The sequence below is a fragment of the Symphodus melops genome, assembly GCF_947650265.1.
Source record: "Symphodus melops genome assembly, chromosome: 7".
NCBI classification, from domain to species: domain Eukaryota; kingdom Metazoa; phylum Chordata; class Actinopteri; order Labriformes; family Labridae; genus Symphodus; species Symphodus melops.
In genome coordinates, this window is record NC_136697.1 from 22,927,895 (window position 1) to 22,952,838 (window position 24,944).

The 24,944-nt window shown below is 40.7% G+C and overlaps 1 protein-coding gene across 2 annotated transcripts in view; it reads right to left on the reverse strand.

The window, feature by feature from the left end:
* Positions 1-253: 253 nt before the first annotated feature.
* The window catches only part of col11a1b (collagen, type XI, alpha 1b), an 85,340-nt gene continuing 60,649 nt past the window's right edge, over positions 254-24,944 (reverse strand). Inside the window, exons 42-68 of one of the 2 annotated variants that reach the window (XM_079348737.1) lie at positions 23,921-24,028; positions 23,546-23,653; positions 22,667-22,720; positions 21,721-21,774; positions 17,693-17,800; positions 14,693-14,746; positions 13,241-13,294; positions 13,071-13,124; positions 12,877-12,930; positions 11,112-11,219; positions 10,879-10,932; positions 10,723-10,776; positions 10,369-10,422; positions 8,767-8,820; positions 7,717-7,824; positions 7,478-7,531; positions 6,845-6,898; positions 6,143-6,250; positions 5,797-5,850; positions 5,668-5,703; positions 5,490-5,543; positions 4,824-5,082; positions 3,801-3,913; positions 3,452-3,520; positions 2,902-3,135; positions 1,732-1,916; positions 254-1,641 (exon numbers count right to left, since the gene is read on the reverse strand). In XM_079348737.1, the coding sequence (XP_079204863.1) occupies positions 1,770-1,916; positions 2,902-3,135; positions 3,452-3,520; positions 3,801-3,913; positions 4,824-5,082; positions 5,490-5,543; positions 5,668-5,703; positions 5,797-5,850; positions 6,143-6,250; positions 6,845-6,898; positions 7,478-7,531; positions 7,717-7,824; positions 8,767-8,820; positions 10,369-10,422; positions 10,723-10,776; positions 10,879-10,932; positions 11,112-11,219; positions 12,877-12,930; positions 13,071-13,124; positions 13,241-13,294; positions 14,693-14,746; positions 17,693-17,800; positions 21,721-21,774; positions 22,667-22,720; positions 23,546-23,653; positions 23,921-24,028 (2,262 nt within the window). In that variant the 3' untranslated portion in view covers positions 254-1,641; positions 1,732-1,769. The remainder of the gene's footprint in view (positions 1,642-1,731; positions 1,917-2,901; positions 3,136-3,451; positions 3,521-3,800; positions 3,914-4,823; positions 5,083-5,489; positions 5,544-5,667; positions 5,704-5,796; positions 5,851-6,142; positions 6,251-6,844; positions 6,899-7,477; positions 7,532-7,716; positions 7,825-8,766; positions 8,821-10,368; positions 10,423-10,722; positions 10,777-10,878; positions 10,933-11,111; positions 11,220-12,876; positions 12,931-13,070; positions 13,125-13,240; positions 13,295-14,692; positions 14,747-17,692; positions 17,801-21,720; positions 21,775-22,666; positions 22,721-23,545; positions 23,654-23,920; positions 24,029-24,944) is intronic. The other variant, XM_079348736.1, reaches the window with a different exon arrangement.

Below are 24,944 nucleotides of genomic sequence, written 5' to 3' on the forward strand. Positions count from 1 at the left end.
TTTTTTGATTGCTACAGTTTTTGATAACTGGGCTAAAAGTCGGCCTCTCTGGGGTCAAAGGTCGTAAAATCTTTTTCTCACTGAAATGGGAACACTCCTGTGGAGACTGTTGTTGCTTTGGATAAAATCATCTGCTAAAAGAATTGATAAATTGTAGAGTTGAGGTCACTCTTATTTTGGATTGATACATAAGTTCTTTAGGCTCAATTTGTAAATAATTAGGATCTCAAAGTAAATGCAAAGGATTGCAATGTGCAATTGGCAAAGCACCAAACATTTATTTCAGTTGTACATAGGTTGTAAACATACTGTAATTACACAGGTTTGAAAGTGGCTCTGAAGTCTGTGCTATCATAGCCTCAAGCTCAGGAGGTGCAGATGCAAACAGATCTTGATCAAAGTCAAATCTAATTCAGAGAGAGAGGAGATCACAGCGCCTGGGCTCAGCAGAATCAATCACATGAACCCAAACACTCAGAGCCACTAATCCTCCTAATCTTAAATCATCATGGAGAAGGAAGGTGATATGGATAAGGCAGCGCAGAATCACAAAAAAAAGAGCACCAATGGTTTCTGTAACAATACAGACATTCAACCCGACATTTTTCAGAATCCAGTTTTAATATTTTTGAATGAACAATTCAAGGCACGTGAAAACATGTTGTTCATTGTTACAAAGAAGAAAATCAACAGGGCTTTTTTAAAGGGGGTGTTTAACTATGAAGAACAACTATTGATGAGGTTTTTACCTCACAGAGAAGATTCTCTCTAAACGCTACCCACCACAAATAATGTTCAGATTTACACATTGTTAAAGCTCCAAACATGTTAACATTTGAAATAGAAACTGAAGTGTAGCATTTAGGAAAATAAGGTTTGAAAAATAAGCCCTTTCTTACAATATTTATATTACTATCTTGTCTTAATATGGCTTGATGTCCTGAAAGGCGTGCTGACTGGCCTGTCACGAATGCTTTTAGAATAAATTGTGATGCTCCCGTTTGGCTTGCTCTCATAAAAATCAAATATTGAAAGTTATATTATTTACAAAAGGATACTTTTATACTTACAAATTGGAATGTTTTCAAAAGACAAAACTCTTTGCAAAATCTTTTTTTTTTTTTTTAAAACACACATCAAATATACTCATTGGATTTATTTTCTATATAGTTTAGCAAATATTTATTTAAACTCTAAGAGCTGGGGCACATGCAAGTTTTTTTTTAGAGTGGATTCGGAACAATATTGTACAAAATAATAATAATAATTACAGTTTTATCAAAAAGCACTTTTTTGTAGCACCTTGAGTGTTTTTGTGATTCTGCACAAAAGCACCTCTGTGGTTGTATTCAGAGCAGCACCTGGAGCACCCAGAGAGGGAGGCGTGGTGGGAGGGGAAGGACGAGGGAGGACGGGGCTCGGGGTGAGTGGATCCTCTCTCTGCTGCTAAAAGTGCGCTACTGTCCGCCACGGCATCAAATGTCCTTTTCCTGATGTCACTCCCATCCATACGTGTAAGTTAAAGTCATGTGATTCGGGCCCTACAAGGGCGAGGAGTAGTTTCCCCCTGGTCAGCGCTTCATGACAGGGCCTGGAGGTACTCTTCTCTTTTTTTTTTTCCTTCTGGCTTGAGTGGATCTTCTTGGCAAAAACAAAACACAGGTTGTTTAAGTTTGGTGGGGAGAGAAAGTAAAGGTTGTCAGATCTCAGCGTGTGGGTGTTAATATGTACCCTCTGACCCTGTCCTTCAGCGGGGAGTAGGGGCGTGTCTAGCCGAGGAAACAGACAGGGCCGACCTCGAAGCCAAACCTCTGGTTGGATTCCCCAAAGTCATTCAGCATGACGTCAATGATGGGCAACTGGTCGATGCGGGGAGTGTTGATCTCCATCACTGTCTTTGAATAGCCCTGTTTCAGCTGCGGGCACAAAGAGAGCGTGTTTAGTGAGGCGTGCAAATAAGATTTAAGAAATCTATCATCAGAGGGTTTAATTAAAAAAAAAACTAAAAACAAACCTCTTAGAGGTGGAACATCACAGAACAGAAGGTTGAGAAAAAGAATGTCACATGCTCAGCTTAGAGGAGCAGAAAACCTGTTGGTAGCTGTGCTGTCACAGACTTTTACATAACAGCACGTCAACAAAATCCTCAAGTGGTCTTTTTTTTTTTTTTACTTTTCTCATTTTTAATTTTAAATGTAATACTTTTCACTTTAAAGAGTTGATTAAACAGACTTCATCTCCAAACAAAAGAGAAAGCGGTTGACATCATCAGACATCGTCTTCAAATGATGACAATGTCTCTTCAACTGTTGTTTTTGTATATATATATATATATATATAATATATATATATATATATATATATATATATATATATATATATATATATATATATATAATCACAAGTACTGTATGCAGTACTTCATCAAAAAGAGCTGCAAATAAACTAACTCCATCTATTAAAATAATCATTTGTTCCAAAAGGCCACATGTCATTACACAGCTTGTTTGGTCTGAGATAGACTACAATACTGAACACATTTTATTAAATACAGTTCAGAAATCCATCAGATACTCCCATCTGAGAAGCTAAAATATGTGAATGTTTAGCATACACGTCTACTAAAATTAGTAATACAATCATCAGTAATAAAGTTCAGTTGTTGATTCAACTCGTTTCTAGGTGAATTAATCCTTCCTTTTTCACTCTAGTGCATGTAACAGTAAGGCGGCCAGAAAATACTACTCTAAACCAGATTCTGATTCTTCGTCTTGTCATTTGATTCTTTGTTTGTTTTTTACAGCAGTCTACATATTTGTGAGGATTAACTAGATTTAAATTGCTTAAGAAAAAGAGATGAATTGTAAAGTGAAGAAAAGTTTTTTCTTTTTTTTTTTTTACCGAGCAGCCGTCCAACAGTGGCTTGATGAAGGGATTATTGTCGTAAGACAACTCCTCATCGTTGGAGCCCAGGAAGCGCAGCGCCTTGTCATAGCTGTCAGCCTTGGCGTCGTACCAGGCCACGGACTGATGGCAAATGTAGGTGAAGTTCTGCCGCGCCGACGAGCTCAGCAGCTTCAGGAAGGTCATCTGCACTGTGTTGATGGAGCTCTCTGCTACATCCACGTAGTTCAACTGGGGACAGAGAGAGGGAGTGGACGACCAAGAGAATTAGAAGAGGAAAGAGAAAACAACAGGTTAAACGAAGAAGATAAAGGGAAATGAAGAGAGGAGTTTGAGAGACAAATGAAGACATAAAGTGGAAATAAATCAAGGGAATATGAAGAAGGTGAGGCAGGGGGCTTGTTAGGCAGAGGACGGGAGCGTGGAAAAGAGAGATAAGCTGGAAAGAGTAGCTGTAAATGAGTTCTGATGAAAGATCTTAGGCAGATGTGATTGTCTGCTGGGAGGTAATAGAAAAGAAAATAAGAAATGATATGACTTCACTCACAATCTTGCCACGTTTGAATTCACTGAACCAGGAACCTGGAGCCTCCTTTGGCCAGTTGGATATTCTAACCTGAATTTTCAAAAAACAAAAAAAAACAAAAAAAACAAACAAGCCACAAATGAAGACGATAACACCTTTAGAGACATGTCGCTATTTGAATAACATGTAGGTAGATCTTAGTTTGTCTTTAACCTCACTGAATTATGCAGAGTCGTTCATCTGTCTCAGATGAACTGTTGTTGTCAGGACTGACACTAACACTGAGTGTGTGTGTGTGTGTGTGTGTGTGTGTGTGTGTGTGTGTGTGTGTGTGTGTGTGTGTGTGTGTGTGTGTGTGTCCAGCACTCACCCCTGCTGATTTCTTATCAGGGTAGATGCACGTTTCTCCGCCTGCTGTGAAGTTGCAGAAAACTTTGATGGAGTCTCCAATGCAGCCCTGGTTTGGATCAATCCAATATTCACCTGAGATAGAGAGAGAGAGAGAGAGAGAGAGAGAGAGAGGGGTAAATAAGGGGTTCTATGAACTACAGTTTTTGCCTCCTGTCAAAAACAAAAAGTGGATCAACAGTTTTACTATGTAAAAAAAAGTCCACCCCTTTGATGAGTTCAGGTTTTAAAATGTGACTCTGCTCGAGTTAAAACAAGCTATTAAGAAAACTGGAGTTTCCAACACTTGAGGATGACTTGACAACATTTTCAGGGGATTTTATTCTAAACGGAGTAATTTCTTATAGATTAAACAATAAAAAAAGGTTTATTATTGTATCATTTGGAGCCCTACTGGAGATGAAAAATAAGTGTTTGGGGTCACACACAGAAAAAAGGGTAGAGGTATTTCCTTTGTCAAGATATGTTTTCATTTCCAGTAGTGTCGTACAATTCAACATAAAAACATATCATTCAAATTATGTCCAAGCCACTTCACTCAAAATCCTGTTTTGTTTTTTTTGTCCTATTAAGATCTCACACCTAAACATACGATCACCAGCTGAACATTTAAATAGGAACATTTATATTTCATATCAAATGTATATCAAGAAAATGTTTTTCTTTAATAAAGTGCAAAGCAGGGTTTTTTCTTTCACACTAAGCACTGTGTTCACTCTTCTATTTGTTCTGACAAAATCACCTCATCATCTGTGACAGGGCTGCAGCTTGTAAAGCTTAAATGAAAAAAATGAAAGGTGACTCAGTTAATCATGTTATTATTTTAACAGCTCCTCTTTGTCGCCTCGAGACATTGGCAGAAGGAGGAACCTGTTTAGAGAGGTTTCACTCAAGACCGTCCATTTTAAACTGGGAGAGCAGAGGGAGGAGTGTGACGAGCAGAGGGAACTGATTGTCTCATTTGGGACATTCGGAGCCATCCTACCGTCTGGGTAGTCAGGCTGGCTGAGGTGCAGGTCGTTGCAGGTCCTGGCAGGATTGTCTTGGGTGCCCATGGGGAACTTCATGCGCTCGATGTCCTGCTTGAGGTTGTTAAGGGAGCCAAAGACGTCCTCCATCCCCTCAATGCCCACATCCACGCCATAATCTGCCATCGCCTCGTCTCCCTGCATCTCGGCCTGCCGCCTGGTCTTCCTGGCAGACTGCTGCATGGGGAGTGGCTGGATCATATCACCAGGAGGACCCTGCAACACGGAGGTAAAGGTACATGAAATCGATCGGACGGATATGTCAAGAAACTGAATCCAAACCCCCGGTCAATTTCAGAGCAAGATAAGACAATCCTTTATTCATCTTGCAAATGGAGAAATTTACGGTGTTACAGCAGCAAAGCAGGATAGCAGAAGAAAAATCAAAGTGCAAAAATTAAATTAATATAATGTTTATATTAAATCCAACAAATACATTTAGCAATCATGGTTCAGTCAAAGCATTTAATGTTTTATTTATGAAAGTTAAACTTTGTCTTTTAAATTCTAAATATCTACAAACATAAAATGACATTTCTTTCTTTGACATAAAGTACAACAGGAGAAAACCTCCTTTTAAGGAAGTTAAAAGCTCAACTAACGAAGATAAACAGGTAACTCACCGGTGGTCCAGGTGGTCCAATCAGTCCAGTGTCTCCTTTCTGTCCTGTTGAGCCCTGACGGAAAACAAAGTATGAAGGACAGATTTAAGAGGAGGCCTTTTCCCATCGAACCCATGATGGAGGGTTAATGGCTGAAAATGGCTGCAAACGGAAAAACAAAAGAAAAAACACCACTCACAGTCGATCCTTTGGAGCCTTTCTGTCCTTGAGATCCCTGGTGGATAAAAGCAAAATGCAGCGATGAGCAACAGCAGCAAAGGAACACATTTGTAGAGTTTGTGTTTGCTTAATAAGAAATGGAACTCACAGAAATACCAGGAGGACCAGGAGGACCGAGGGGACCTTGAGAACCACCAAAACCCTTCAATCACAGTATGACATCAGGATCAATGTCATTATTATCAATTCATTACACCAGTTAAAAACTCTGGACGTGTTTTGCTAAATGCAGATCAACATTAACACAAAGCCCTACTGATGATCAAATGAGAACAATACTGTCATAAAACAATCTCTCCTCCATCACTATTTCGCCTCAGTTTAACCACAAAGCACTTTACACTTACATTCATGAAACGCTATAATCATCTCACATTCTTTGGGAGGCAGTGGAGAGAATCATTTAAAAATATTCTACACAGAGACTGACTTACAGCATCACCCTTGCCACCTGCAGTACCCTGAGGTCCTGGCAAACCCCTGTCACCCTTCTCTCCGGGCTCACCAGGAGGTCCGATGAGGCCAATGAGACCCGGATGACCCTGAGGCAGAAAAAAAAACAAACAAAAAAACAAACAGAGTAAATTCAAAGAGCAAAAACAATATTAGTTCTGATTATCTGTTTGACAAAAAAACAATTTTCTGTTTTAATATCTTCTCATTCATCACCTGCAGATAATGACAGCAGTTATTCAAAGCGAAACAAAAAAATGTTAATCGGCGGCGTGTTTATGCACACACGACCTCAGTGCCGTCTTATTTCTTCACACAAATAATTAGTGTGTTTATAGCGGTCGTCATATTTAACAAGGGTGCTTCTGTCTCGGCACCTGCTGCTGGGCAGAGTTATGACCATCTGCTGCTGCATATTGCATGCTCGCATTAAACCAATGACCATTACAATGATGATATTATTGGACTTATACATATTCATCCAGGGCATTAAATCCCTGTGTGCTCGCTCCTAACAGAGCAGAGCCTTTCTTCATCTAACCGAGCGCGACAGAGAACAGAGATATATAGAAGCCATAGGCTGAGATTTGAGCTGACTGTGGAAGCCTCAGATAAGGCAGAGAAGGAGATATGAGAAATCCACAATAAAGCCATTTGAGATTAGCATCTTAATAATGTCTTGCCTTCTCTCCCTTGTGTCCAGAGTCACCTTTCATACCGAGCAGTCCAGGGGGTCCCTGTGGAGGGAAGGGATCAGATTGTCAAGTATAATGTGAAGCCAATTCACATTATTTCACGGCGGCAGACATCGTGGAGACAAGCATTCCTTCTGACTATGATATGTTTATCTGCAGAGATGCTGCAGCCGCTCCTGGAAGAAAAACTTCGAGGGGTGAATTGAACAATGACTTTAACAATCAGTCGATTCAACGTGAGAATGGAAGATTAGTGTGACTTATGCTCAGAAACATTTCCCACAGTCTGAGGTGATGCCTTACTAATCACCAGTCCAAAAATACAATGTGTACCATCATTTATGACAAGCAAGGATGAACAGCGGGTTGTTGTTGATAAGACAATGACAACAACTGTTAAACCATCACCACACTCATCAAAGTCCCTCATTAGTTTTCTGTTGATCGATTTATCTCTAGAAAAAAACTGATCTATTGCACAAAAGAAAACGATTTGTGTGTCATCTAACAGCTAAGACATGACTCTGTTTTAACAAGGAGTGCTTGATTACAGTATTTCTGACTTAAAGAAGTTCTACCTTTTTGCATTTTTTACTGAGAAGGTAAAAAGAAGTGTCTTACCATTGGACCAGGAGGGCCGTCTTGACCAGAAGCACCAGGGAGTCCTTGCTCACCCTGGGAATGACAGAAAAAGTGTTTGTCATGTTCAATACCTAGATAACCAAGGGATTAGTAGCTGTGTCTTCTTAGGAAGTATCTCGGATACTACAATCATAGTTTAGAATCTGGTATTCTGAGAGGGGAAGTTACAGTCAAGCTAAAAATGTGAAACCTGCGACAAGATATACAATGTGACTTACAACAGGTCCAGGGATTCCACGCAGTCCCTCAGGACCAGTTTTCCCAGCAGGCCCCTGAGGTCCAACAGGTCCAGTTTTCCCAACGGGCCCCTCGGCTCCAGCTTCTCCCTGTATCACATCAGCACAAAGTTACCAGTCTCCTCTCTAGAACTCTTTCATTCAGCCTGATCTTTCAGTTTCTGTATCTTTTCTCAGTGAACAGCTGATGTCTTAGCCAATGTGTGAATATATTGTTTGTGTATGTCTTTGCACAGCAGACACGAATCAAAGAGACGTCAGCAACATGACCCAAGCGACAGCAAGGCCTTTACCAAACTTCATCATTAAAGCAAAGCCACATTGTTGGATGTTTTGCAGTGCTCCTCCGTTCGGTAATATTCAAGGATTAGCTACATCCAAACAGATCAGATGTTACCATATCTCATTTATCGTCTCTGAGCAGAAAAATCAAGTTTTTGAGTATTGAAGTTCCAGACATGTCATATTGACTAAGCGCATAGGAGGAGGGGATTAAATTGTTCTGACAACCAATTAGGCCTGGATTTGACACTCAGGGATCCCCACGCAGAAGCTTTGTCTTGTCTCCATCAAATCAGCTCTAATCCTTTACCTCGCGGTGGATAGATTGTGCACTTTGTATACGTGTGTGTGTGTGTGTGTGTGTGTGTGTGTGTGTGTCTGAGACAGTCAGAACAAAAGAAAGAGCAAAGCTTTGTCTGAGATTTGTTGGGTTTTCTGTCTGTACTTTTCTTTGAACCAAAGGATTTAGAGACAAACAATTGCTTTAGGGCTTAAAAATATTTTTTTTTTCCCCATTTGATGCTCTTCAGCTATGCAAACAGGCATGTTATGGATTTTTACAAATCAATCAAATCTGCTGACAGCCTAAACACAATCTAAGGGGAAACCATAAATGTACAGACGTGCAATTTGTGTTACTTTGGATATCTGTCGCAACAGATAATTGATCTAATTGTGTTGAGATATCTTGAGTTGTTTCATAAAACTATTTGATTTTGGCGCCCCCTCTGGACAATGCTGGTCACTTACCTTGGATCCTTTTTCTCCTTGTCTTCCCTCCTGACCTGCTCGTCCAACGGGTCCCTGAGTAGAAAAACAAACAAACAAATAAATAAATAAAGAACAATTCAGGTTTTTCTGCAAGAATACAAAAAAATACACGTGTAGTTTAAATAACAAATGCATAAAAAATGTCACTCCCTTGGGTTAAACCCTTTAACATCAACCTTTTGAAGAAGGACAAGAGAAGGCAGTTTTCAGTGACGAATAAATAATTAAACATTTACTGGCAAACAGCAGCTTATATGTTGTTCCTATTTGTTCAGCTGATTCTTGCTCTGACCTTGAATCGTTTTAAAAGAGAGAGGGATGTAAAGGGAGATCATCAGTGTGAGCAGACTGCCCTACATTTCAAACATACTGAGCTAAAAGCACATCAGCGTTTTCACCAAACAGCCCCTGGTCAAAACCTTGTGAGTGGGCTGTCATTCACCATTAGAAACCATAATCAAATAGACCAAACAAAAGCCACCAGTCTTCAATGTAGGTTATGAGCCCTGCCAACTGTGTATGTGCATTAGGGAAAGTGTACTCAGGACGTGTGTGTCCACTCGTGCGTGCATATGAGCTAATGTAGTCAAGCCGCCTCATGCATGAATGAGCACCAAACATGAGTCAATTTGGACGAGATATTGGGAGAGAGACTAACTTCAGAATTACCTCGGTGAAGGATGAAAACTTATCAAAGTCCATTAATATGGACATGGAACTGGGGTCTAATTTGTTCAGTAGCCTCTGTCACCTGGATTCTATTCCTTGGAATACAAATTATGGCTCTAAAAGTGCCTACTATACCAACATATTTTAAAATGTATAACCAATCGCCTGTTCCTGCATTTGTAATTCAAGCCACAGAGGTGCGGGAAGAAGTGCAAACTGGTCCATCTGATGCTTAAAAGAAAACATTTCTGGCAGGGATACACCCCCACGAGTAAATATTGTTCAAAGAAATCTAATCCCTGATACTTCTGCTTTACAGAGTCTACCTGATGACACTCCCACGTCTGGCAATGCTCAGGACTGTAAACGACTGTTCATTCCCACAGTACACTTCAACAACCAAACGAACGGAGATGACTTTAAATATTCAAGTTCTTTTCCCCATCGTACCAGCCCTTTTCACAAAGCACATTAATGGTTTGTTTTACTGCTAAGTGTGAAACATTATTACGGTGAATGGAAGGCGATATTAAAATGCTAAGCTAGTAAAACTCAATCATCTCGGCTCGAGATTCATTTGACAGGAAGGGCGTCGAGTGCTTGAAATGAAAAAGTGCTCCAGCATTAACAGCAACAGTCTTTCTCCTTTTATAGTATTACTAAACATCCCTATTCTCTCACGGCATCGTCTCTTATCTGCTCTTACTGCCTTTTCTAGACATTCAGCTTAACTTATGGGCATCTTTTTTCGTCACACACAAACACATGTTTATTCTCTGAAAATGCAATTATGAAGTTACTTGAGTTGTATAGCAAGGTATCCTGAGTTATATCTGAGGGGAGTTAAGAAGCTAAACATCTGAAAAGATTAGCATGGTTACATCACATGCATCCTTTTAAAAATTCACTCACCCGTTTGCCAGGAGGTCCTGGTACTCCAGCCTCACCAGAGGGACCTGCAGGGCCCTAAATCAAAGCACATAAAATAGTCAATTTTACAACCTTCAAAGAGTTTTGTTGCATAATAAAAACATTTTCTTTATCTAAAAAGCAATATCAATTCAGTTCAAATGAACTCGATCGGTATGGGAGACATATACATCGTCAAAGCAAGTGAGCAAATAAAACACACTAATGTAGGTGTTACCTCAGCAAATACACTCTTCTAGATGTTAAACTATTATTTAATTTCAGGTCCCAGACTTAGCTGAGTAGCTCGTTGTTTTTTGTTTCAAATGTTAAAATGTGATCTCTTTTCAAACTCACAGGTTGTCCAGCCTCTCCATCATCTCCTTTGTCTCCGGCTAAACCATCAAGACCCTGAATACAAAACACAGAGTCAAATCACATGCATTCACTGAATGGTATGAGATGCTTGATATATAAGTGTGTGATGGATCAGGGGATACGTTTTGCACTTACACCAACGCCAGGCTCACCAGGGGGACCAGGATCTCCTGGGAAGCCCACGGGACCCTGCAGGCAGACAGAGACAGTGAAAAGTGTGAGCGAGACTCAAACGTTTGACATCGTGTCAACAACAAGTCTGACAGCAGACAGCGCAACTGAAAAGAACATGACACAAAGACTCTGCCGCTGACAGCTTTAATAGAGCATCAGTCACGGCTGCGTGTCTAGCAGTGGAGCTGACGTACAGGGTTACCCTTGGGACCGTCATCTCCAGGGGGTCCACGGGCACCAGCTGGTCCAGCAGCTCCAGGGGGGCCGGTCTCTCCCTTCTCTCCAGTCTCTCCTCTGGGGCCCTGAAGGGAAAACAAAACATCACAGGCTTGTCAGAATGAAGGCACACGTACAGACCTTGACATTCACGTGCCAAATAAGACACAAGACATATGTGCCATCCAACCGTTATCAAAACAGACATCACGCTGGCTCGAACAACTCAGAGTGCGATTCACCCAGCTGAGAGGAAATAAAGCTTTTCAAATCATCTCCTCTCGAGTTTTAACTTGACTCCTCATAATGATTATTCCAATGCTAAGCACACAGTACTACATTATCATTATGTGTTGCTCTTGTATTAGCAGCCTCTATGTCTTAAAGTGTTGGCTATGACTCAGAGCAGCAGTTGGAGCATAATTACAATCCCTGAATCGTTAGTCGGCCCATTAGAGCAGTGCAGCTCTCTTGTCGATGCCAGCATGCCACCTTGAAGATTGACCTCGGTGTGACGTGCAACACTGGTTCTATCTGTCACTGTAAACAGACACATTGGGGCAGATGGATACGTCAATACAACCTGCTGGCTCTCACACATAACTCTGAGCTCTGCCTGGTTGTGCAGACCAGGGCAGTGTTTACAGCTTCGCCTCGAATAAATGGCACTGTTCTGATCAGAGATTTCAAAGATTAGGAAATCCACTTCGATTAGTTCACCAAGGTTATTTTTAAAGGGCAGCATAACAGGCAAAGAGAGTGCACATTGAAACTGGAGCCAAAACACTTGGTGCTCCCTCTACTGACTGGCTGTATTATATGTCATCCATGTTAACAAATGGGACATGGGTCAAACTATGGAACAGAAGTAAAAGTCAAGGACATTTTCCAAAAGTATGTTTTCTGTCTATAAAGTTGACTCTTACTGTAATGTTCTGATTGATGTGCAAATGTTTCATTTTGTGTTTAGTTTTTATTAGACATTGCATGCACTAAAAAGATGTAAATGCCATGACTGACTCTCTGTTGACAAATGCAGATAATACTGTACTGGGTGCACTAGATTGGCAGCGAAGAAAATGAAAGGCGAGAAGACACAGAGCAAACACTAACATAGTGATCAATAAATCTTCCATAACTCTAAGTGTCCGCTGTGGTCCGACCTGATGGATCTTTGCCATTTCATCGGTAAGTTAAATGAGTGTTTCAGTTAGATGGAGGGGAAGGGCGACGTTTAGGCTTCACTTTTGTACAGGAATGAGGGGAGATTTGTTGTCCATTTTATACAGTAAAGTTGATCTTTTTTCTGCATTGAACAAAATAATTTAACGGAAATTTCTTCTCCTACCCGACACAGTTCCTTCTTAAGTCTAACTTTTTTCTGTACCTGTCTCATTCAGGAGGTGAAAATGACAGCACCAACAGTGGAGGTGTCTAAATGTGCCTGAACTAATTATCCATTGTAAAGCCCTCAGGTTGCCAGCACAGGTAAATTTCAGCCTACAGTAACATGGAGATAAAATACTCAGGCAATACAGCAGCCTCCCCAGCACAGTGTGTCAAATAAAAACACATGTGTATTAGCTACACTCTTTACATATTCACCTACTGTTTAATTAGTCACAATTGGATACAAAAATGCACACAACGAGATTGTGCCAACTGCCTGCATTAAAAGTGTGTTCTTTTTCGATATACAAAATGCAATCTGAAAAAAGGAGAGAAGAATACTTCTGTACTTACTCCAATACCAGGCTCTCCGGGTGATCCTGGGTTGCCAGCCTCACCGCTTTCTCCCTTTTAGATCACAAGGAATAAGAAGGTGAATGTGAGAAAATGTGGGGCATCACATTTGAAGTACAAAAAGATTCAATATTTACACTGGATTTTTTGGAAAAAAAAATACTGAAGTTAAAAAAAAGCGACTCTCTTCTTACCTTCTCACCAACACCTCCCATTGCACCTATACCACCGGGTGGACCTTGTGCACCCTGTGGATGAATCACAATGAGGACAGAGAGAGGTTACCCATGGGAAGTTTGACATTTTTGACAGAACTAAGCACAGACTGAAACTGTCAAACAGAGAAACAACAATTCCAACTTACATCGGCTCCGCTGGGACCCTGAGGGCCTCTGGGGCCAGGAGGACCAGGTGGACCCTGTCAGCAAAAGAATTACAAATAAAGAATTCAATCACTCCAGAGAAATGACAAAAACACCTTCTTCATTCATGCATGTTACAGAAGGAAAACTACATATATTCTCCACCCTGCAAACACTTTAAAAATGCATCCAAAAGAATCACAAGCTGCACTATATATCTATTTTATTATTACTTCTCTAAATGAAAACAAAGGAAATGTGAACCAGGCCATGATAGAAAATACGATATCTAAACTGACTCATGGACAATATGGCAAAGTATTTATAATGATGAACACAGGAATGATTACACATGTTTACTGGCAGAGATGGTAAGGTAATGTTTGCATAACAGGACAGCTAGGATTTCAGTTCTACAGCTGGATAACATGCAGAATACAATTCTGTGATCTGTCTGATGACTCCAGCTGCTTCGTTAAAACAGGGCTTATAACTGAGCACTGAATCTGAGCGCTAATGTTTCCGACACATGGCATGTTGGCAAAAGTCTTTGAGAGTAGAGCCAAAAATGCAACACTTCATCCTGCACGGTATGAAAAAAAAAACATGCAGCATGTATTACATAGTTCAGTATTGTGATGAGGATATGAAGAGTGATGAACAAAAACTACATTTAAAGAGTGAAGTTTGGCTTGAACACTTCTATCTTCTATTCTTTTCTTTCTTTACGTCGTAACGGTGCTTAAAACATGTTTCTACTGATCCAGAATAAAACCTAAGCATTTTATTCACTTAACTAAATTAGCAGCAATAAATCTGAGGTGTCAAGGCATGGCCAGTTTACTGGGACCGCCATTGGACAGGTTTAATGCATACATGCTGACTAAGAAAACATTGCTTGTTTACATAAAGTGATTGAATCCAATACACAAAGTCGTTCGTGGTATGTTTATTGCGGCTGCTCATATCGAAATAAACATGAAATTGCTGCGAACTGTGCAGCAGCAACACTCAGGTACTCGGTGTGAACACAAGCCAACATGCAGAAACTGACAATGTGAACATCCAAACACATGAAGGCATGATTCTCTATTTACTTCCGGTGCTTGTGTGATTGTTTTTCAAAATATCAATCCTCCAGACTAAATACAGGGTGTTTCTCTATATAAAGATTGTTTTTGTCCAGAAGAATAATGAACATTTTGATTGAAACAAAAACACCCAAAACATACCGCATGCAAAGAGAGCATGCGAAGTTTACATCAGCTCGAATGTTTTTGTCTTTCTGTCAACACATCTTGCACAGGCTTCTGAAGCATCTGTCAAGAGGCTGCTGAAGTTGCCAAACTCAGCCACCAGCCAAAACTTCAGAACAATCAGCACAATTTCCCACCTCGCTGGGTTGTACGTGAAAACAATGTGAATCGCTGTAGCTGAGAGGCATCAACACTCACCATTGCTCCAACATCTCCGTTCTCTCCCTTCTCACCGGGAGGGCCGGGCAGACCCTGTGAAGAAGACAAATATTGTTCAGAACAAAGGGAAAACGTGAGGTGGCATCAGAGGCAAAAAAGGGCGCATTAAATAATCCACAGACAGAAGCATAAATACATTTGTGCAGCTCATTAACAGGTACTTTCATGTGATGTGTATTGAACACAGGGGTTCAGATTGCAGTGTGATGAAGAGTGCATTAATACGAGCTGAACCCCTGAGTGTAAACACACAATTAGTCAAAAGGGACACCTATTGTAATTAAAGGGTATGGGAGACTTGGGTATAATCAGGCTGTGTAAATTACAGGATGGGAGCTCCATCCATCTACGTCCACTGGAAAGTGGAAACAAAGGAGGCAGTGTATGCGATGCTTGGAATCCTCTTTTGAGATTCAGTCATGTTTGACAAAAACACTTTAGTTTAATATAACTTTAGCGTACTGCAGCAAAAAGGGAAGTACCTCTCACGTGGCATTGTAGCTTATTGTTTATTGCCATAATTACAGTAATTTGTTGTGTTAGTTATACTCTATGATGGAGCGTGCATAATAAAAAAGGTGGGTGGAAAGCAGCGGTAATAATAAGTTGCTGTAAAATCACAGTGACATGGATATCGATCATTGAAATCACATGTTGTACTTTCAGCCCATTTGGTTGATTAACTGTACCTGTGCGACGGCAGAGAAGGCTCATTCTTAATGTGTTCTGATGGGGGATTCAGTCATTGTAATAAAGCGTGGCAGCGTTAGGAATGGAAAAATAAATAAAGCATCAACTTATTTATGTTTAATGTTTGAATATGGCAGCACTTGATGGATGGTTGGCTCCTTTGTAAATAAAAAGTATTCTCATGGATCACAAGGCCAGAAAAAAACTGTTCAATTCATTTCCACCCCATGCAGTTAAAACACAACTGCACATTTGTCGGAGCACATCAGGAGTTTACTTGGGATTTGGCACTTCGCTTTATTTTCACACTATAGCCTTGAACTATAAGTGCACTCTGGTGTAATCAAATTTGATATTTACCCTCCTCTGTGTCCACATCTTAACCTCTTAATCGGAAGAATTCATCGGCTCAGCGAGGGCTCCAATATTCCCCAGCAAACACAGCGCCGAATGATGGAAGCCTTTTAAAGCCCAGTCATTCATTCCCCATAGTCAAAAATCATTAATTCTGCAGATAATTGCATTAAAGAGCTGAGTTCGCAGTGGCTGCTGCCATCTATTGAAGGGCCGTTTAGCCAAACATAATTAAAAGAGAGGAGCTGGAGTGCATTATGCCCAATTAAAAGCCAATTGCACTTAATAACAATGTTATCTAGCCCTATTGACCAGTAAGGCCTCGCTCTCATTTCATTCTCAGAGAGTCCTTGGATAATTGACTCAAAGATTTTCTAAAATGAGCTGTTTTTTTTGTTGATTGCCACCAAAGCAAATCATTTAGAATTGGCTGAATGATCAAATGTTGTTTTAATGTTCATCGGCCACATTTTCACACAACAATTGATGCCTTCATTAGAAAAAGTTTCCAAACACGTGTGTGATCAGTCTGTGTTTTTGAACTCTTTCAACCCTTCAAAATTCCTATAGCTGTAGCTTTACACAAATAGATAATTCATAAGTAGTTTTGGATGACATTCTTGGATTTACTTTAGTTGTGTTTTTTTTTTAAGAATGAATGTAAGAATGAAACAATGTACAATTAAAAGATATTCTCGAAAGTGATTCATTTCTGTGACACATGGTTATGTAGTAAAGAAGAGACCTTATTTTCCATTTACTGGGGAAAAAAATGTGGAAGGGTTAATGAAAAGTTTGACTGACAGACATAGAGAGTCCATAGTCATTGATTTAAAACCTGCCTGCTCTTAAAGGGAGGAGGTTTTGTTGCTTTAAAAGTAGAAGTGCATTGTGAAAAGACCCATCAATGTCATTAAAACAGCTGTATCTTAACACAAGTTCAATTAGCTTCCATAAGCTACTTATTATATCCCATAAAGTGATGTGGTGTTTGTAAAACGACCAAGTATATTTCATAACCAAAGGGCAGATTTTTATGGTTATTGTTTAAGCTTTTCGTTTTAAATTAAAATTTTACGTGTTTGCTCTTTGCAGGATTCAAGGAAAAAGGCTTCCGACAAATTTATATCGACCACCGTTTAAAACAAGATAAATGGATCCTAATCGATGTGTGCTGAAGTGGAAAATAAAACAGTGGGTCATTTATTGATAAAAGCCATTTTCCGTGTTTAGGAGACACAAACAGTAAAACAATCAGACCTTTAGTCGTCTGTTACAGCACATGAAATCTACCCTGTTAAATCTCAGCAGCAGCCTCTTGCCGAACAGTAACTGCCTCAGACCTGCCGCTTCCTCTCTCTCTTATTCCTCTCAAAAATGTGTGCTGAAATAGCTACAGCATGTGCAGAATGTGTAAAATAAACTGACTCAAATGTCTGATCGAGTACCGGCTACCTCAGCAGCTGGTCTCTTATTCAGGCCTGTGAGCACTGCAGGGAGGCAGTTTACTGCATGATAATGATTTGGTCTGAGTGAAAAACCAACGGCAGCCTTCCCTCCACCATTAACGCCGCGGCATGATGCCAAATACGAAATGTTTGCAATGGTGATGGATTTTTAGCACTGTCATTGCTGGGGAAGGTCCTTGAGGGTGGAGAGAGCATTATTTGCCCAGGAGGAGCAACACAAAGTGTTATTAATAGCTGAGGCTGCATTAATAAATTACGCTCTGTTTGGATGCAAAGTAAATGATGTAAGTAGAGGTGAAAAGTTGTCGGGTCGAGGATGTGAGGAACTCGTTCTGCTCTGGCTGGATTTGACTGAGGCAGAGAGATATGCATACGTAAGAGGCTGTTTTCAATGTGATCTCGAAGTCTTGTGTTCAGAGAAGAGTGTAAACGTGTGTGTAAAGATGCAGGTTTGGTGTTGACTGACCTGAAGTCCGACGGGTCCTGGTAGACCGGGGAATCCTCTGGATCCCTCGTCTCCTTTCTGGCCAAACATACCCTGCTGTCCTCTTGGTCCAGACTCCCCGTCGCTGCCCTGTAGGAGGTCAGAGCACATTAAACCCAAACATCTTTATTCTGATCCCAATTAGCCGAAGCTTCAGCAAACAGTCCACAAACACTGGTATCTGTTCAGGATTTCTCTTTTGGGATTTCACTGCCCTCTTAATCCTTTTCAAGGTTATGGAGGAGTATATTCAAGCTCACATGGTACAGACTGGGTCGATGCCTGTCCTCAAACACAGATTAGGACAGACAGTTACCTAAATGCCTTTACTGAAGGTCATTTTATGGCAGTTTCATCCGTCCATCAAACCTCCACATCCCTGTTTCTTGCTCAGGGCCATTAAGGGGATGGAGATTGTGTAAGCACGCATGCAGGATCAGTCAACAACATGGACTTTAAAGTAAAGTGCTTTTAAAAGGGAAACAAATTTGGGAGTGATTCGAAACTGCATTTCACTTTTGGCCAGCAGGTGGAGACTAGACTTGTTGCAAAAAAACTAATATAGGAGTTAATGGTCTCTTTCCCCTTATAATAGTATCTAATTGAACTACGCATGTTTAAGTATTAAAAAATGTTTTCTTTCATTTTATATTTTGTTTCCTTTTAAAGTAACACAACTGATTCACATTTAAATCTCCTCATCTTAATTCTTTATGGATTAAAGAATTGAGCAGTTTTAGGTAATAACAGAAAACAATGTGCCAAATCAAAATGCAAAGAAAGCAACAGGCAGCCATCGACACACAAGTTGATTTTTCAAACAAGCTTCTGCCCATGACAAGGCCAATCGTTGGTGAGGTCTTTGGCGTGACCACTACGTAGGCTGTTAATGATCTAGGGGTGGCTCTTGCCAGCCCCTGGATTCGCCCCTGCCAGGGACCGACAAGATGCTAACCCAGTGATGGAGTAGAAATGTATATGGATCCTTTTTTTTTTTTTTTTTTTTTTTTTTAAAGAAAGGACACCACTGGCATTTAACCACGTAATACTTAATATACATGTGTCTTCTTTGCTATTTCACTTTTTCACTCTTTTGTGTTCCGTTATGTTGGAGCGACCTGGCACCAAATTTGGCATTGATAAAGTTCTAATTGTATCTTTAAAGCAGTCTGTGCTCAACAGTCTATCTCAGGATCAGGATGAAAAAATCTGCAAGCCTGCAAATCTTTCAAGCAGGTCAGCCTTTAAATGTATAGGGGGGAAAACAAAAACAAAACTGGACACCAGTGAGGCAGCAGTTTTAGCCATCGACGGCGCGTGCTGCACCCTGGGGACACGTCAGCGAGATTACCAGAGGTTCTCGGGAGGGGCTCAGGATACAGTGCAGTACAGCCAGGGTTATGGTAAAGAGAGTTTGTGAAAGATGCTGACTAAATGTGTGAAGCCAGCGGTGCACAGGGCTACAGAGGATAGAAAGGGGAGACTACAGGGAAGGATTGAAGTGCTGACAAACTGGGGGTTTTCAGTTCAAACACATGTCAGCACTTGAAAGTGCTAGTGGAGCTCTCGCTGAGCCCAGGGACATGGAGGCAGCCTCGGGCGCTGGTTCTGAATGCAGAGCAGTTTAGGAGGGGAATGCTGGCTGATTACAGGTAGCACGAGTTCAGCTTTGAAGTGAAGAGTCGGAGACAAGGTGGACTAAAGTTGAGAGAGGCTTTAAAACAAAACATGTCACAAATGTGACGGCAAAAACAATGCCCCTCGAAGCCCATCCGGAACAGCCATTTGATTAAATGCAGAGTGCTTTAACTAATTACTATGTAATCTGTCACTCTGAAAACAAATTACAAAGAACCAGTCACTATTATGTTAACATTTGTCGATAACGCTCTAACTGAAGTTATAAATCAACAATGGTATTTATTGTTTTGTTTATTCGTTTGTGTTCAATGTTGTCTAAACTCAAGACTCAGAAGGGATTTTAAAAAGTTAGATTCTCTTCATTGAGATGTGCAGATACAGTTATCCTCTAATAGAATGAATGGATTGTATTGTTGTCTTACGTCAAATCAGATAAAGTCCTGCCAAGTAATGCTTCAAAAAAATGTCTTAAATGACATTTACATTTCTTTTATAGATATTGCAAGATACAGAAACCATCTCTGAATTACAAAAAAAAAAGATTTGGGTAGCACACGAGATGATAATATAATAATAATATATAATAATAATAATAATATTGTTATTAGCATGCTAATTAGCAGCATACTGGCTGCTAATAAGTCCTTATTAAAAATGTATTTATATCTTATTCTATATGAGCATAATATATAGCTAACAGGTTGTTAACAAAGACGTTCTATTTTGATTTCCGCTTACTGATAGTATGTAAGGATGTTGTTGCAAGTGAACTTTATACGCTTTGCTAAGTATGGCCCTTATAAGAGGAAGTAGAAGGCTCTTGGTTTCCTCTCAACAAACAAAAAGTGCTGACTCATTTCATGCAAAGCTCGCTCAGCATCAGATGAACGATAATTAGATAATTCATGTTCTTAAACAAACATCAGAATCTGTTCTGGTTTAAGAGGTTGGCTGGGTGTTAGACTTGAAGTTGATGACGGCATTACAAGAGTGCGGATAAAGGTTAAAAGAACGCAGCACGAGTCACTCCTCACTTTTGAAGCTATGAATACACATGAGCAGACTGACTCACCAGGACAAACAACTGTTAAATAATTTGTTATTCAGCTTGGGCGCACTACCTGCTTACGGCAATCCGTCTCTTCAGGTCTATTGTAGCCCCCACAGAGCCCTGCAGATGCTGAGTTTTTGCTAGAATGGTTGTTAAGGTCTGATAATTTACAGCAATGAGCTGTTGGCTGCCCTCAGGCCATCAGCTATAGTCGAGGCAGGACTGCTCCTGTTGTCTTAATGAGATGGATGAGTGGAGGATGCTCTGCAGAAAACAAGGCTGTGTGTGCAGCTAAACCTGGTGCAATATGAGACTTTGTAGGGAAATTACTGACTGATCTGTGTGTCGTTGTCGTCTGTGAGAGTTTTAAACTAGAAGGTCACAAGTTTAATCCTATGTAAGAAACACAAAGCAATACAAACTCAAAATCAGTCTCTGCGATATAATTTAAGTCTGGATGCTAAAAAAGTTTCTTCTAAAGGATAAGCTGTTAACAACTGTGATGAAATGAAACTCTTGTGCGTTAACCTCATATTAATACTTTGCCTGAAGTAAAAGTCGTGATTAAAATGAAATTGGTGGAACGTTAAAATGATAAAGGATGGGTGGATGGAGGGTTGTAAAGGAATGGGGACCACAGCCAAAGGTTTTTGGACCACAGAGGTGGCAGTTAAAAGTAACTCTGCCTGCATAAAATATCTCTGACCTGGCCGGAGCACTACTTCACTTCTGCCTACGCTGGGAATAAAACAGTGGTTTCAAATCAGTCGATCTGGCTGGAACAGGAGTTCTCAACAGAGATCCAGTAAGAGCCAAATGTCAAGTTTCTTAATGCATCCAAACGCAGCTCATTAAATGATTGAAAGTGAAGTAAAAGATAAAACCTGTGTAGAGTTAGCACAATGACAGCATGACTGTGACATGATTCTGTCACTTCTGTGGAACACTTTATGAAGGCAGCTCGTCATTAAGCCCACAGGCAGTTTCTGTAATGAATCGACTGAGTCACTGTCATCATGGAGTCTTACATTGTTTTAACACAGAGACTGCAAAGATATGCATAGACTAATGTGAGATGACACTTACACTTTCAAATTATCTGAGTTTAGATACAAAACCATTTCAGCTTAATGGCAATTTAATATGAATCAACTAAAACTTTTGAAATTGATGTGAATGCACTGAATGAATTTTCTTTATTAAAATCCAAGTGGCTTCCAAGTGTTCATTTTCTACTATACTTCATGTTGTACTTCTAAACAGTACATCCACCTAAGGTGAACTAAATATTTTGATGACCAGAGAAAGAGATACTCACAGCTGGACCGGGAGCGCCGACCACACCCTGAAGACCACTTGGGCCTGGTGGACCCTAAAAGCCCAAGAGACAAAAAAAGTGATTAATAAGGAAGCCCATTCATTTCTGCCTGGAAAACCTTCACTGTGATCATCATGTTAGCAAAAAAGAACGGACACTCTGATATCCAGAACGGTGAAACCATGCGAGAAAATGAAAGTCTAAATGCAGTCCACTAGTACACATAGGCTTGAAGTGCTGTTGAAATCAATGGAAGTAAATAAAAGCATCTATTCTGTGGGTCAGAGCTGTTTCCAGACACACAGATTTTCTACCTGAAGGAAAGGGGATTTGTCTGAACATTCGGTGTGACAGTATAGAGACTTTGGTTGGGGAACCTGAGGGTCGACGTTTCAAATTCATCTAGTCTGCTGACACGCCCTTGAGCAAGGCACCTAACCCTTAGGAGCGCTCACTGTAGGTTTCCACCTCACTTTGACATCTCTCCATCAATTCATGTCCACAGGATCCTGTGTGTGTGTGTGTGTGTGTGTGTGTGTGTGTGTGTGTGTGTGTGTAACATGTTCAGTATAAAACTTCATTTCCCTCGGCAGGATTAATAACATACGTCTTTGGACTTCTTCTTATTTGATGTCTCCAAACAAAGTCTATGCAAAACATTTCAGATGTTGAAGGTGAAGACAGAGTAAACAGCTATTGTTGCTGAACACTAAGCTACTATTTAGGAAGCAGAGCAGCTCTTCAGTTAATATTTCATATTCTACAGACTGTTTGGGGCAGCTCAACCTTAGGTGAGTCATTGCAAAGTTACCTGTGTTGTTTGATTTATTTTGCTCTTATGAGAATTCAGCAGCTTGGATTTTCATTCAAAACTCATAGCCTTACAGATAAAAAAAATATATATATAAAAAGAATGATGAAGTAAAAAAAAGAAAAAGAAACTCACAAGTTCACCCTTGTCTCCTTTGCTCCCCTTCTGTCCAGGTCCGCCAACTTCTCCCTGTGGTGCAATACAAACAGCAGAGCTCACATCACTCCTCTCCATCTTTAAGTCCAATATCTTAAAGTGTCACCTTTACCACGCTCAGGCGGTAAATATTTCTCAAGAGATTTTAATTTGATTGGCCCACGAAGACCTTGGGTGAGTGTTTGCAATTAATTGATTGGCTCCCTGTCTCACCCCATTGGCACGATGATTGACAAAACGGTGTGATAGAAGACGTGACTTGGATCTGAGCGCCATGATGGTTACAAATGTGCAGATGCAGATCTGTGATTCAAGTTGAACATCTGCAGACGCAGGACGAGCTGGCCTGAGGGTAAACAGTACGAGAGCTCATGGCTATTTCAGTGCACGTCGTTGTTCGTGTTTTTGCTTCTATTTGGAAACACTCAAACACTTTGTGTGTGTGTGTGTGTGTGTGTGTGTGTGTGTGCTTATTTTGTTTAGTGAATGCAGCATTGTTATCATTATCATTGTCGTTGTTTGCTTAGTGCTATGTATGTTCTTCATGCAGCACATGTCTTAAAGTCTGTATTTTCTATACAGAGAGGTTTCAGTTCATTTGACATTGAAATACATCATCATTGAAAGAGTGCAACATCCTCAGTAAGTGTCTTTGATGTGTCACAAGCACGTAAAAAGGAGAAGTAAGAAGATGTGCCTGTACAGTATAGCCTTCTATTTCCTCACACTCTGTTGCGTTACAGAAAACTTTGAATCAGAACTTTATTGATGTGAGGTGATGGTACACATGTTGAAGTCAAACTCAGCAAACTCGATTTTAAAAACCTAGTATTCTAGTGCGACACATCTGTACTCCACCTTGTCACCGTCCTCTCCAGGGGGACCCTGAGGACCAGCAGGACCAGGAAGACCAACGGGACCTTGAATTCCATCACGGCCAGCAGGACCCATGGGACCTTTCTCTCCCTGGTAACAACATGCATTGAACAGTGGCACATCGTCAGCAGTCAAATTCATTCCCTCAGTACTGTCAGTGTATCCACAGTCAAAGCTAACCTTAACCGTCACATGTAATGAAACACAGTCAAACTTCCTGCTTTGTTAAGACCGGAGGAAATAACATTCAACTCCAGTAAGAGCAAGTTAAACTACAGTTTAAACAATCATGAAGTGCATCTCAATGGAGGGTTAAAGCAAACTGTCACAGAGTGAGAGCTGCACTGAAATACTCACAGGGCCTCCCTTCTCTCCTGCTGGACCAGGTGGTCCTTGGGGGCCGTTTCGTCCTGTCAGACCAATGGGACCTCCAGGGCCGGCGGCACCTCTCTCACCAGGAGAACCCTGTCACCGAAGGAAAAAAGAGCCATCAGTCACTGCTGCACAGTGTGCTAGCTAACAAGAGAAGTCGACTCCTAACTGCAGAACTGTGTGAAACTTCTGCAAAGTGTTCTCTGCCTCTCTTCCAAGCGTCCACAGTTTGACGTTATGATAAAAGCTGCTGAATTTAAATGAAGACAGGTTCAAGAAATTCCTTTTTTTAACAGACGAAGGCCATCTAAATAAAAAAAGCTTCCTGGCAGCATTTGAATGTTTTTTTTTTGAGTTGAAGCAAAATAAAGAATTTGCAGAAAGTAACCTTTCAATTAGACTTTTTTTCTTCTTTATTACTGCAAAAACACCGACAACAATGCAGCGTGTGATTGATTAATGGCGGGAGCAGTTGACTTTTGGAGGCCACACATCACATAAAGTGTGACTAAATCCTTGATCAGCAGGTCTTCACGGCATCCTCTCACCAAGGGAAGGTCTCTGGCTGCTTTCAACGACAACATGCGAATGTGTACAAGCCAAGGCCCCCTCCCCACACACACACACACACACACACACACACACACACACACAAACTCACACAATAATTCAGCTGCTGTAGGGAGCTGCCACCTGGCACTCATATGCCTTGGCCCGTTTCATGACAGGCGTCGCCGTTGACACACACAAACACACACCTACACACACACACACACACAGAGCTCCAAACTGTCAACCCTGGCTTGCCAACTTGCCCGCCAGGACACACACGTTTCTCTGACTCACACAACTTCACATTCTTTCTATCTGTTCCCCTTCCTCTCTAAAAATCGTGATTTTTCTCCTCCAATACATTCACACATCACCATCTTCGTCACATCTCAAACAAAATCCAAACTGCAGCACAAATCCAAAGTTTATGACTCGACTGGTTTTTTTTTCCCTGCAC